The sequence below is a fragment of the Rhineura floridana genome, chromosome 2 (genome assembly GCF_030035675.1).
Source record: "Rhineura floridana isolate rRhiFlo1 chromosome 2, rRhiFlo1.hap2, whole genome shotgun sequence".
Classification (NCBI taxonomy): Eukaryota; Metazoa; Chordata; class Lepidosauria; order Squamata; family Rhineuridae; genus Rhineura; species Rhineura floridana.
Genome location: NC_084481.1, coordinates 109,119,879 through 109,134,839, shown reverse-complemented (window position 1 = coordinate 109,134,839; position 14,961 = coordinate 109,119,879). Strand labels below are relative to the sequence as shown.

Genomic DNA, 14,961 nt, shown 5'->3' with positions numbered 1-14,961 from the left:
GATGCCTATAAGGCAGTAGCTTCTGTCACTGGAGCTGGCAGCCCTAAAGGGGAAGTGAGGGCAAAGAAGCCATGAAGGTTACCAAAGGGAACTGCATTTCACGTATTCACTGTAATAAAGGCCAGTCAGTTCTTTGGCTGTAGGCTCTAGTACAGCTTTATTGATAGGAACAGGAACTGAGATAAGGAGAGCAAACTGTGATCAATTCTATGAATCTGGCATAAAACTGAACATACTTAAAACTTTGTTGAGTGAAAAAAAACCTACTTGTGTAAGTCAGTGTGTAATTTCCCTTTAAAATATATATTAGGACTTCTTTGTTTTCCACACTTACTGTCTGTCCTCCGCCTATGCTGATGGCTATGCCTTTCAGGCAGGTCTCGCTATCTGTCAGGCCACACTTTCGAATTTCTCCCAGAACAGTGAAGGCATTGCTGTCACAGAGCTGGAAGCAAAGAAACAGAGCATTGGCAGCTTGCATTGTCTGACTGTTGATATATTGATTCCCACATGGCTTTTGAGCTAATTGAAATATTTATTCAAAATACTTTATCCTGCCCTTCTTTGTCAAAATGGGGCAACTTTAAAAAAGCAACTGATACAAATAAGAACAAAACACGACAATATAACACGTCAAAGTCAGATCACATCCAACTCCCATGGAAGATCAAAACTTCCTTAAACAAATATGTTTTAGTTTGTCTTCGAAAGGTAAGGAAAATCAAGGAATGGAAATTTCTCTTGGAGGTATGTTTCACAGAACAAGGAGAAAGACCATAAAGGCTCTGTTCCTTACTCCCACTGATGCTACTTTGCAAGCAACTAGCACAATAATAGGGTATCCCCTCATGATCTTAATGGGCAAGAGGGTTCATAGAGGAATGGTGCTCCCAAAGTTATGCTGGACAAACACCACAGAGGGCAAGTGTGGGGAACTTGTGGCCATCCAAATGTTGCTGGAGTACAACTCCCATCATCCCTGACTATTAGCCATGGTGGCTGGGAGTGATGGGAGTTGGAGTCCAGTAATATAGGGACAGCCATAAGGTCCCCATCCCTGACTTACGACTTTATATAGGAAATGAGGTGCTGATTTGACAGGAAAGACTCTGGGTTGGATCCTAAGTTGGCTGTGCTTTAATCCCATTGAAATCAAACTTAAGTTTAATGAGAACTAAGTTTAACTAACTTAGTCTGGATCAGCCCCATGCGAGATAAGACCCGGTTATTGAGGCTGTGTGACATTCAGATCAGATGCAGCCTACACCTGAGACTGAGTAGGCACCCAGGATTTTCCAAGCCCTATTCCATCTCCCCATCTGCTAGGAAGCACTTTATATGCTTGCTTTCACAGTTTGAGGGATACATTGCAATTAAATGCATTAAACCAGCTTCCCCAAGCCTAGTACCCTCCAGATGGTTTGGACCACAGCTCCCAGTATCCCTGATCAGTGCTCATGCTGGTTGGGGCTGATGGGAGTTGTTTACCAAAATATCTGAAGCACACCAGGTTGAGAAAGGCTGAATGAAACAGTTGTTCTGCATATGAACTCCCTGAAGAGTGGCAATTAGTACTTTACTATGGAACTACCATAAAAGTCTATTGAAATCAATTTACTGACGTTATGTACGACTCTGTGCTGCAATTTCCCAATGTATAGACAAACAATGTTTATGCCAGTGGCTTAGATTACATCAAACCTTCTTCCTATGCCATTTTAACTGACTGTTTCTAAGCTTTTTCTATCCCTTCTAATTAGACATTGAGGAGCTCTCCAATGCAAAACGTTCCCAACATTTAAAAGATTCCATGTTGATTACCTTAGTTAAGACATAGCTACAGTCCCCAAAGAAGGAATAGTGTTTCTCATCAAATGTTGAGATGTGGGAGCCTCCTTCGATAGAGCATATTCCAGGGCATGAAAGGCTGACACAAGTCCATTGGCCTCCAGTACATGCACTGAAAAGACCACAGAAGTGTTCATTAGGTGTCAATACACATACGGAAAACAAAACAATACAAACATAAAAATGGTACAAGAATAAGAGCTAGGTTGTTTTAATATGCATATTTCAATTTCTTTCATTGTAGTATGTGGTCTTTTATAAATAAATAAGTGCATTATAGTGTTCCTTTAGGAGCTAGAGCAATGTTAATAACTGCTTTTAAAAGATATATTGTATCAATATACATGAAATCATTGCCCTGTATTCACTAAGGCTCCATATTTCAAACCACACTGCCAAAATGGGTCTCCTGAGTTTAATGGGGGCACAGAATTGATTGAGAAATTTGAGCAAAAGCGTCTTTATGCTTGCGCATGATCATACAAAATAAAGCAAGGTCAGTAACGCTGGGCAAAGCTAACATTTAAGTTGTGCTTTTAATTGAGAAATTCCTGATGCATTTCCAAAAAACTCAGGGTTCTCTTGCTAGATTGTTCTGTTCTATTTTGAATAGTTTTATTTGTTTTAGAATTGTAACCATTTTATCTGCTTTTATAATTGAATATTAGAATTATATATTATATTGTTCTAACCCGCTCTAGGCCTTATGGTGAACATCGGGTAAGAAATCCTATAAATAAATAACAGAAGATACTGGTGTAACATATTTGACAGTATTTGATAGTTGGCATTGCATGGCATTTGGCATATATGTAGAAATAACTACTATGTGAGAGATGAAAGCTTATAATTTTTCATATTTGAAAGCAAACAATGGATGTCAACGAATCCCCCTACAGCATTCAGATTGAGTAAAAAAAAAATTATACTCACAATGCAAAATCAAATTTGCTGCAATGTTTCTCAGTCAAAAATTGGAACAGTGAAACTGAAAAATGTGTTGAGTTTTGAACATTTGTACACATCTGTTTCAGCTCTACTTTGTGAACAGTAGATTTATATTTTTGTGCTACATTGCAAGTATTTTGCAGGAAGGTCCACAAGCAACTTGAAATGCAGCAAGAGAGAACTGCTGCTCAAAAAAAGAGAGAAAAACATTCAGTTATGTGTATGGGTCTTCCTGCAGTCTCTCTCTTTTTAATAAGAAGTCAGTTGTCTTTTAAAATTCTAATTTGTGCATTGACAGAGCATTTGAGCATCATATAAAAACAATTAGATGATTTCAGAAAAGGCTCCCTACACTTCTTAAACATGTAAAAAAATCTATCCAGAAAGAAAATGTCATTAGTAAACTCATGTAAGAAAGGGTTGCACTATAGCACAACTCTTGATTGGTGGCACTCTGGCACCAGCTTAGTTAGGGTACGAGTCATTCCACCGAGATGAGGCTGTAGCAGCAAACACCAATCCAGTGGGATTTTTTAATGCCACAACATCCTATGAGTCATCATTCCCATCAAAGCAATTCATCAGCAATTCATCCCATCAAATAACACACAAAAAGGAAAACATCTATTTTTCAGACACTCGATAGGAATGAACAGATAGGGTTTCTTACCATGAAATGCATTGGGATGCAAAAGAAGCTCCAGGAGAATAGGTATCCCCATTGTAAGTACAGTGACAGTCCTTAACAGGGATGCAGCCAGAGTTGTTTATGTCATCAAAAACAGTGCCTAAAAGAAGATACATTAGAAGTTCAGCTACTCATGCTGATTTCTTTATTTTTAAGAACTGAGGGGCACATGTCATCATTTCACTGACTTTAGTGGTGTTGTGTCAGACTCCTGCCAGCAATCTATTGTGTAACCAGTTTCCAGTAGCACAGGAAAGCACAATTGTGAGAGCTGTAGTAACACATCTGGAGTAGGACATGAAGGCAACAGGAAGCTTTGTTTTGCTTTGTTTGAAGAGCATATTACAAACTACCATACTAGACCAGTCCACTCTGACCTCTTAAAACTAGCCAGCCAGCCTCAAGGAAGTTCACAGGAATTTCCATTTCCCTCTTTCTTTTAATACAAAAATTCAGGATCACCCACTGAAATTGTGAGGCAGTAGACTGAGAATAGCACCAGGACTCCAGCATGGATAAATGAATAAGTACATCTAAAATCACTTTTTAAATTAAAAAGCCTCTGCTTTCCAAAAAAACCCAAACAACCCTAAGTATGCTCTTGCTATATATATGTACAAATTTTAATTTTACCTTTCTGTAAGACTGTACAGCAGGAAGTTTAAAAAAATTAATTGAAATTATATATATATATATATATATATATATATATATATATATATATATATATATATATATATATATATATATATATATATATAAGATGGCAGAAACGGAAACAAATCCTTGCTTTGAAGTAAGGTTTTTCTTCTGTACAGTCCTAGAATTAGTTTAATTATAATGGCTTCCTTTCTCCCTGTTTGACTTCATTCATCATTAGTTACAACATAAATATCCCAAATACAAAATTAGGGAAATGTATTGTTTCCACCATTACCTGTAATATGTTCCCATATAGGAGAAATGAATGAGTATGACTAAAGGCAATCCCATTTAAAACTGAGGAAGCTGTTTTCTATGGAAGACTGTTCCCTAATATCCAGAGGCGCTGCCATTAGAATATGTATGCAACAAAAAGACCTGGATGTTGACTTACCTGGGGGACAGAAGCAGCCATCTGTACAATGATCTTCACAGAGCTGGGACCTTTCAGGATTGGTACAAGTATCAGCACAAGGGGATCCACATTCCCGATGCTCCATATTAAAAGGACATGACTTAGCTGAAAATAGACATGAATAAAGAGATGTTAAATAACCCCTGGGTAATGTTTTTGTTTTCTTGAGGTGCAATTGGCTTAAACAGATGGTGGTTCACATTCTGGCTTTTTTCAAAAAGCAGATGTATGGAAAGCAAGCCCTACAAGAAAAGGGTACATGTATAGAGCAGTGTTTTTCAACCGGTGTGCCTTCAGATGTTGTTGGACCACAACTCCCATCAGCCTCAGCCAGCATTGCCAATGGTCAGGAAAGATGGGAATTGTGGTCCAACAACATCTGGAGGCACACCAGTTGAGAAACATGGGTATAGTGAAAACAGGGCAAAGACGTGTTTTCTGCTTCCACAGAGGACAGGACTAAATCTAATGGACTTAAGGTACATGAAGGTAAATTTCAGCTGGATATGAGCAGAATCTTTTTTTTTTTAGGTAAGTCAGTTCAATAATAGGAACGAATTACCTGGGTGGGGTTACTGTTTCTTCCTAGAGGTCTTTAAGCAGAGGCTGGACAACCATCTGCTGGGAAGCTCTATTTCTGGTCTTCATGCATCAAACAGGGGATTGGGCTAGATGGTCTACAATTGCCCCTCTAAATCAATGATTTTTATGATTTTTTTTTATTTGATGCAAAGGAGTTACCCAGAGAGGAGGACATCTGTTTCAGAGATACTTACTGCACAGTTCTTCAGTTCTCCATTCAAGTGGTTGTCCACCAGCATGGGCACACTGTCGGGAATATTCGGCAAAGGTGTTACAAATGCAAGATTCAGTGGCAGACTTATCGCAGCTGCACAGGTCTTGTATGCAAGCATCAAGGTAATCTTGTACTTCAACTAGTGCATTGCAGCCCATGAATGCTTCACCAGTCAATACAGTTTGGCAGACGGTACTCTGGAAGGAGGAAATCAACAGTGTTTAAATCAACAGGCTTTATAAAGCACTGACTAACTACTGAGCTACTACTAACTGTAACTGATATTTATAAGCTAGCATTTATTTCCAAGAGTTCATTGTCTCAGTTTCCTCTGCATTCCCTGAAGAAGGAGCAAAGGGAAAGGAAATAACAGGTCTCCCTTAAAAAGAAGGTACAAACAAATCCTTACAAACTCATGACTGCAGTTGCTTGCAGCTGAAGGGACAGGATCTTGGCATTCTTCTGTGGGTCCATCCATCTTCTGCATGTTTCCAAACTGCACAGGATTCAGTTTGATGTCTGCAATAAGCATTAAGAGCATTGTTTTCAAAGTGACTATCCTAAAATTGCACTGAAGTAGAAAGGATAAAGCCAATCCTACCAGTTTAGGATAGAACAGGCCACAAGTATATTAGCTTAACACCAGATAAGTTTGGCAGATGGAAGTAGGAGCAAGGGATTGGACCCCCATGAAGTGGCAGCCAGATTGACTCCTGGAGAGACAGGGATGTTAGGAGGATGGGGATGCCAGTAAATCACTGCTTCTTTCACCACCACATGGTTGTATAGCTTTTAGGGCTGTAGCTCAATAGCAGAGCATCTGCTTTGTATGCAGTTTCAATCCATGGCGTCTCCTGGTAGTGCTAGAAAATATTTCCTGTCTGAAAATATGGAGAAACGCTGCCAGTCAATGTACCAGCCTTTCCCAACTAGTGTGCCTCCCGATGTTGTTGGACCACAACTCCCATCTTTCCTGCCCATTGGCTATGCTGGCTGAGGCTGATGGGAGTTGTGGTCCAACAACATCTGGAGGCACACTGGTTGGGAAAGGCTGGTGTAGACAATAGCTAGAATGATATTGGTCTAACTTAGTATAAGGCAGCTAAAGGCACTGTGTGCTACTTAAGACTTCTTAAAGAGGCCCCACTTTCTGAGGAACAACGGTGTCCCTACCCATTTACCTTGAGAAAGCCCAGATCATTATCCCATACCTATGCATTAACAAATTCCAAGCTGTGATAATCTAACATCTAAAGCAAGCCTATAAGATAACACTGCAAAACCTACTAGGGTTACCAAGGGAAAGGTGAGAACACCCAGGCCTCTCTGCATCAGCTAGTTAGCAATACCAACAAAAATCCCTTCCTGGCTCCATCAACCAGCAGTTCATCATGATCCCCTGCTGGATGAGCTTTCCTTCATTTAGGAGAGATGGGCAGGAACATATGATCAAAAAACAGAATGTGAAGCCTTAGCCCTGCCCACCCTTGAAATTTCTGTGAAATAACCTCGCAGAAGAAATCCTACCCAGGTCTGCCTTGCCAGATCCTACCTCCCAAACCAGCACCACGTAGTGACATTTGCCAAGGAGGCAGGCTATGGCCTGATAAGAAGCCTGGAGGAGGCTGTTTCCTACTACATCATTATGGATCCAAGACTCGCCTTGCTTGGTACAAATTTGGGAAAGGGCTGCAGCTTTGTGGAACAGCATCTGCTTTGTATGCAGAAGATCCTAGGTTCAATCTCTGGCCTTTAACACAATTAGCTACAAAAAAGGTGGAAGACACAAAATCAAAGCAAAACAAAGGCTCCACAAGCTAACCATATTTGCAAGAGATCACTTCAACAGATGAGCCTTGATCCTTTTAAAATGCTGCACAGCTGTTAAGCCAGCAGTCATTTGCAAGTGTGTTTGCCAAAATAAACATTGTTGTCTTACAAATGAACATTTAGAAGCAATAAAAACAGAACTGCCTGTGTTGTATTTGTTACTTACTGTTAGACACGAATTCATTGAATGTGGCAATTCCATTGAAGTCCCCGCAAAGTCCACATGTCTGATTAGCATATTTCTCATTCAGTTCAAGCTAAAACAAGATTTTTTAAAAAAAGTATGATATAACTATAGTAAATGTATGGAACATTGAATATTATGAATAAAAATGAAAGTTGCGGTTTTGCATGAGATTGGTGAACCACTGATGTATAGAGATGAACCGTTCATTTCTTTTCTTAAAAGTGGGGGAAGTGATTTTCACCAATGCCCCCTTCCCCTTGCAGCCCCCTGCATTGATCCAGAATATGTATAAACATATGCGTATTTCTTATGTAATGAATACATAAGAAAAGCAATGTATATTTAGCAACTGCTTTAATTTTGGTAGGAAGATAAAAGAAATATGCATTAGCTAATTGTCAGTGGCACAAACAAGCAAATTTGGTTTCCCCCAAATTCAAAATGAAATGGATGTCATAACATCCAAACTGCAAATACTTTTATTCACTACTTACTTGCTAACATAATACAAGATTTAAAAGAAAGTCACTGTTTGCAAGATAGCATATTATGCATTCAGTCATAACAGATGTTTTGTGAGGGATCCCAAGCAAAAAAGCAAAAGCAAAACATGCTATGTTCTTTGTGTGTTTTCAGTTTGGCACTGTTGCCTTTGCATTCTGATTTTGAATTCTTCTTAACCTTTGTATTTTTTTCTTTTACCCAGTAGTTATAATTCCCCCTATTTCTCAAGTTCACGGGTGAGTGTCATTCCAAAATGGCATGATCCACGTAAAAGAGGGAAATTGGCTTGAGGAAACCCCAGGGTTTGTGGATATCTAAACGATCTTTAGACAACAATAAAAACACCTACGGAGAGAGACCCCAAAATGTTATACATATTAAAAGCAGCAAAAAGCAACCCAATCAGGAATGAATGTGCCTGACTGGGGAGGGGGGTACCAGGTAGGAGGGGATGTGGAATGGAATATCCTGGAACACTGAACAGAGCCACCCTACAATGCAACATTTTGTTGCAGTACAGATTTCACTTATTTCATCATATTGCCTATTGAAAAATATAAGCACCAGATCTGAATTTCACTCATTGGTTGCTGGTGTCATAGCTAGCTCTTATTCAACCTATGAAAACTACAATATGCCCTAAAAAGTTGTTTGAATCAGTGGGGGGACCTGGTGATAGACAAGCTTTGAGAAGGAGAGCACAGTTAAAAGAAAGGCAGTAAAAATGCCCCCCAGTTTTATCTACCCTCTGCCATATCAGCAAAGATCAAAAAGTCATCTCCAAATTATGAGTTTCTTTGCAATATCTGGAATTGATTCTTACCAGAAGGCCATCCTCTTGGTTCCACATGACCACCAGGCCTAGCTTGGCAACAATTTTCAGGTAACCTGAGCTTCTCTGCATCAAGACTCCTAAGTGGCTGTAAGGCAGCTGGACACTAGAGATAAAGCAAATTTCAAGTGAAGATGACAAATAGAAAATATCTCATTTACAAAAATCAAATTTAGCTTTCTAAGAACAAAACCTTTCATGACACCCCTTCAATACAACCAGATTCATGGTCCAAATGTATGAAACCACCCCTTTCTTATATTCACTAATAGACAAAAATAGCAGGAGACCAAATCTGTAGGGCAGTACAATATCTCAGAGAGGAGGTCAGGACTCCTGAGCCCCTGGTGCATTCACTATAGCTGCCCAATTTCCCTGCTTTTTAAAGTTTGATAGAAATGTCTGTTGGCTATAGGTGCTTTCTTAAACACGCCTAAAGTTTTTTTTGCCTATTAGTGAATTTCACTGCTTTTCAATCGGGGAGGTAAGAAATGGAATCCTGTGTAAATTTGCTGAGAATGGATTGATAATTTGCATGCTTATTGGATTCAGTGGGATTTACTCCCCTGCAATTATGGTTAGGATAGGTGAAAGTGACCACAGGGGGATGGGAAGGGGAGAAGAAGGAAGGGCAGGGGTAGGGGAGGTGGAGGGAGGAGAGAAAGGGCAGAGGGGAGGGGGAGGGGAGAAGGAGGGCAGGTTTGATCATTTGCATGTTTACTGAATTCAGTGAGATTTACTCCCGTGCAATCATGCTTAGGATAGGTAAAACTGACCATGGGGGGGAGGGAAGGAGGAAGGGAGTGAGGGCTGGAGTGGGCAGGGGAGGAGGAAGAGGAAGAGGGGAGGGGAGGAACAAGGGAGAGGAGAGGCAGGTCTGATCATTTGCATGCTTATTGAGTTCAGTGGGATTTACTCCCATGCAGTCATGGTTAGGATAGGTAAAACTGACCATGGAGGAGGAGGGGGGGAGGGAAGAGGAGAGGGAATTGGAAGGGAGGGGAGAGGGGAGGGGGAAGGAGGGGATTGGAAGGGGATGGGGAGGGGATTGGAAGGGGGAGGGAAGGGGCAAAAGGGAGGTGATGGGAGGGAGGAGGAAGGGAGGGCAGGTTTGATCATTTGCATGCTTATTGAGTTCAATGGGATTTACTCCCATGTAATCATGCTTAAGATAGGTAAAACTGACCATGGGGGAGGGGATTGGAAGGACATAGTGGAGGGGGAGGGAGTGGCAAAGGGAGGGGGAGGTAAGGGACAAGAGGGAGGGGAAAGGAGGGAGGAGGAGGGGAGGGGAATTTTGATCATTTATATGCTTTTTGAGTTCCGTGGGACTTACTCCTGTTCAATCATGCTTAGGATAGGTAAAACTGACCTGGGGGAAGGGCAGGAAGGGGAGAAAGGGGCAGGAAGGGGAGGGGGAGGGAGGAAGGGGGAGGGGAGGAGAGTGGATGGGTGGGCACTGGGCAGAGGGGAAGCCCCTTTCCTTTCCAAAAGGAAAACATTGTGAACAGGATCATTGCTTCTCAGGGTTTCCCCCACCTTTTAATTCTATAGTAGGTACATGTAGTCTCCCACCTAAATTTAAACCAAAGCTGTCCCTGGCCACATCCACACCAGACCTTTATTTCACTTTAGACACTCATGGCTTCTCCCAAAGAACCCTGGGAAGTGTAGTTTGTAAAGAGAGCTGAGAGTTGCTAGGAGATGCCCTGTTCCTCTCACAGAGCTTTAATCAGAGTGGCTGACTGTTACTCTGGTCACTGGAGCTTTCTCAGGGGAATAGGAGTTTCTTCTCAGCACCCTTCACAAACTACACTTTCCAGGATTCTTTGGGGGAAGTCATGACTGTCTCAAGTGAAATCAAAGTCTGATGTGGGTGTGGCCCCCTGATTAGGCAAGCCAAGCAACTGGGTGTCTGGCTTTTAGAACACTGACAGTTGGTTCTTACTGAGCATGCCCGGGCTTATCACTGACGCCATTGCTAAATTTCTTAAATTAATTAAAAAACAGCCAGGCATTTTTTTTAACTTTTAAACTGCAGAGGATGAAGGTCAGAGTATGGGGCAAGGTTAGTAATAGGATTACAGGTACTCTGTGAAGATGGCTGGTTTTTTAATGAATTTCAACAAATTATGATACCACAGAGAGAAAAAATTCCAACAGGGGTCTGGATTTTCTCTCTCTCTTTTTACACTTTGAACTCTCAATGCTCTCTGTTTTGTGTATTGCCATGAAAATTTAGAGGGTTGTTAAGCAAGCGTTTCTGAGTTCAGGACTATAAGTTTTGTAAGGTTTTGTTTTGAAATGAGCTTATGGGAAGCACCAGAATGGCATGGGGGTATTTTCAATTCAACATTGCGGAATGCAAAAAAATCCATGCTGGCTATAGTATATAGCCACTCTCATGGCTATATAAGAACTTGGAGACTAATGTGGCCCATGCCACTCACAATGCCACCCTGGGCTCTTATAATAAATAAATATCCTGCGTAACTTTCTTAACCTTGACTATTCTCATTTAAAGACATTCATCCTGATCCAGAGTGCTGCTGCTGTCTGTGGCACTCTGGCATATGCAGGCGGCTCCATTCATTTCAATTAAAAATGGCTTATCAATGTGGTGTGTTTTGTAGTTATTTATATTGTGCTGTATGTGTGTCACAACTTCTCGTTGTAGGCTCTGAAGGCATTGGGATGGATCCTTAGCAAGGGGAAACAGAGGTGGGCAACCAACTCCCCACCGGGCATCCTCATAGGGAATCTTGCTGTTAAAATTTTGGAAGATGAACATTTGAACATATCGAAAGAACTTATAATTTACATGGCTTTTGCAGCTAGATTAGTTATTGCTGCAAACTGCAAATCTCCCTCTTAATTATCACTTGACCACTGGTACTAATCACTGTGAAACATTGCAATAATGGAAAAGATCACACATCAGCTGAAGCTCTGAGAAGACTGAGACATACCTGATACCTTCTGTATGGTATGGCATAAATTCATAGACTTTACTTCAGAAGACAATTTTATGAAGAGACATCTATACAAGCTTGGCAGATTTAGCAACAAAAATGAACAAGAAATCAAACATATGTTTTTCTACAGATTCATTTTTATTTTCAGTCTAATACTATCCCTCACAGTCTTTATGAGTTACTAAATATTTTAACTGTGTTCTCTCCTCCAAAGGTGAAGTGCATGCCAAAAGTCTGATTGTTGTTAATTTTTGTTAATGTTTATCTATTTCTTCTTATTCATCCACAATGATGTTCTAATGTTTAGATAAATCCATTATTCTTAATGAATGGAAGATAAATACTTTAAAATAATAAAAACGGTTTTGTTTTTTTAAAAATCATTCAACCCCAGCTCTAGTGGCCACCATGACTGCCACACACACAAGAGGCAGGATGGGCTCACAGTATTGGCTTATGCTTGGGTGGTCGCAAAACTTCTGCCATCCCACCAACGTTATCCCAGCACTTCGGGTGCCTGATGACAGGATCATCACCCATCATCCACACCACATTAAAGCCTATGAACAATAACCAATAAAAATTATGGCATTTGTAACCCACCTTGGAATACGTGTTACTGTTTGCTCCCACCCCATAAACCAACTCTGTGTTGTTGGCATCAATAGCAGAATTAAGTGACTGAACTTACCGTTCTCCATTGAGAGTAATGGAGTTTGGGGTCAGTTCAATGGCTACTCCCTCAATTTTCATGATGATATGGCCGACAATGGTAGCATTCTCAACCACAGAGCGCCTTATTTGGATGTTGAAGTCTTCATAGACAGATTTGCAGTGGGAGGCAAAGACGTAATTGCAGGTTCCAGGGAAATGATAGATGTCCCCATCAAAGGTCTTGAAATGGAAGTTGCCCCATGTGCTACACACTCTCCCATTGTGAGCAGAGTTTCCGGCTGTGGATTCAAAGCAATCTGTAAGGTTTTACCCAAATCCCTTCACCTAATCCATCCCTCCCTCCCTCCCTCCCTCCCTCCATCAATAAGTCTCTGTTTATCTTCAAAATATACATTGTAAAATATGGTCACATAATATTCTGTCATTTGATCTTGATCTTATGTCTCCTCATTCATCTCTGTGGCCACTGATTGCTTCCCTTTCTCCTGTCCCTCCCCCCATTTCTAACTAATATGCTACTAATGTTCAGTTTGCAATCTTTTTTTCTGGAGTACAGTTGCTAAAGTCCCTTTGAAGTGAATGGAACTGAACTTGAGTCAGTGATTGGAAAATACACTATTTAAATTACAATCTTCAGCCAACTTACCCTTCACAGCCAGAGTTGTTCTCATTGCAGGGATAATAGTCACAGCACGGCTCTTAGGATAAGGAGATTGTGTGACAAAAGCTGAAGTAAAGAAATATTACTATAATTAATATAAACATTTCCATAATGAAATAATAAAGGAGAATCAGCTATTTCCAATCCCCAATGATTATTAAAGCTCTAATGCAGCTTTCCTCAATTTGGTGTTTACTATCGGCCATGCAGGCTGGGATGGTGGGAGTTGAACTGCGTTATTCTCTTCTTGCTTTTTGAATTCTGGACAGTGTGATTTTTATATCCAAGTTCCAATGCATTCCACATGCTCTCAGATCAGCTGAGCCAATGGAAGATTCAAAGCTAGAGCCAAGTGGCTAGTGATGAAATCCCAAAAGCACAGGTTGTAAGAATGAATGCAACTACTTTGTGATTTTGATAGTCCAATCCTGTGTGTATTTTACGTAGCAGTGAGTCTCCACTGAGTTTAATGGGATTTCTGCTTAAATAAGTAGGCACAAAACAGAGCTTTAAATATGGAAATGGACTGCCTTCAAGTCGATCCCGATTTATGGCTACCCTGTGAATAGGGTTTTCATGATAAGCGGTATTCAGAGGGGGGGTTACCATTGCCTCCCTCTGAGGCTAGTCCTCCCCAGCTGGCTAGGGCCTGCTCAGCTTGCCACAGCTGCACAAGCCAGCCCCTTCCTTGTCCGCAACTGCCAGCTGGGGGACAACTGGGCTGTTTGGGACTATGCAGCTTGCCCACGGCTGCACAGGTGGCAGGGCACGTAACCCCTGAGCCACTCACTGTGGGGGTGATCTTTAGCTTGCCCTTGACACCCAGGAGACACAAGCAGGGATTTGAACTCACAGACTCTGGACTCCCAGCCAGGCTCTCCTCCCCACTGTGCTATACCAGCTGTTACTCAGCTTTAAAAGTATATATATATATTCTTAATTAAGTGTTCAGAATATGCAAACAAAGAAAGTATTGGTGTGTCATACTACCATTTTCCACAGAGAGAAAATGTCACAAGTCTTGTGTCAGAACTGACACTAAATACAACTTATCAAAATGGCCAAAATGGTGCCAACTTTACTCATGTAATTAGTTTTTTTTCCTGTGGAGCATAACTTGAATCTGATACCAGCCCCTCCCCCGCTAAAACCAGTCACAATGATAATTAATTGTTTTCCCTTTGCCTTGTGTAAGTGTGTAACAAACACCCTTAGCAACGTGAGAGAGATTAAATCCTTTCACTGTGTTTGGATCTCATTATAAATGGAGGCAGGTTTCAATTGACACATTGTGATTAGGTTTTATGGAATATCTAGTTGCTGAAAATACATACAAAATGATGTGCACTGAACATATTTAAGGGCATGACAAACAGCACGTAATGCAAAGCCATGGTTTGTTTAACCAAAGTGTGGTTTGTTTTAACTTTTGAAATCCCAGCTAAGCAGACTAGTCATGGTTTAGCAACAAACCATGATGTAAAGCCATGGTTTGTTGTTGGCCTTTGAACTTGGCTTGTTTTAACAATGATTTGGTATCATGACCAAATGATACATCTTTGCTTAACCATGGTTTGTTTGGCCATCCAGACACTTGCAGCTATAGAGGCATGTGGCTGGCAACAAATTATGCTTTGGAAAAGCAAGCTGTAGCTTGTTCAACTGTGAGATGATTGATGGTAACCATTGTTAAAACAAACCATGGCTTAGCATTATGTGTGAATGCAGCCATTCTGTGTTGCTGCACTTGGTGTAAGGGAAAAGAATATCATCTTCTTATGCTGTTCTTGGCATCTGATTATGAGCTAGCCCTGATGCAGGAATTGCTTTCACCTTTTCATAGACCAGTGCATGCCCCGTTGCCCTAAAACCATACACTCTGTTCAATACATGGGCCACT

General features: G+C 40.8%; 1 protein-coding gene across 1 annotated transcript in view; it reads right to left on the bottom strand.

Annotated features, from left to right (window-relative positions):
- MUC5AC (mucin 5AC, oligomeric mucus/gel-forming) overlaps positions 1-13,121 on the bottom strand; it is an 87,491-nt gene extending 74,370 nt beyond the window's left edge. The window contains exons 1-10 of the mRNA XM_061612766.1: positions 13,047-13,121; positions 12,417-12,678; positions 8,742-8,856; positions 7,394-7,484; positions 5,807-5,916; positions 5,378-5,594; positions 4,581-4,706; positions 3,467-3,584; positions 1,822-1,960; positions 335-445 (exon numbers count right to left, since the gene is read on the bottom strand). Coding sequence (XP_061468750.1) covers positions 335-445; positions 1,822-1,960; positions 3,467-3,584; positions 4,581-4,706; positions 5,378-5,594; positions 5,807-5,916; positions 7,394-7,484; positions 8,742-8,856; positions 12,417-12,678; positions 13,047-13,071 — 1,314 coding nt within the window. The 5' untranslated portion in view covers positions 13,072-13,121. The remainder of the gene's footprint in view (positions 1-334; positions 446-1,821; positions 1,961-3,466; positions 3,585-4,580; positions 4,707-5,377; positions 5,595-5,806; positions 5,917-7,393; positions 7,485-8,741; positions 8,857-12,416; positions 12,679-13,046) is intronic.
- Between the last annotated feature and the right edge of the window lie 1,840 nt (positions 13,122-14,961).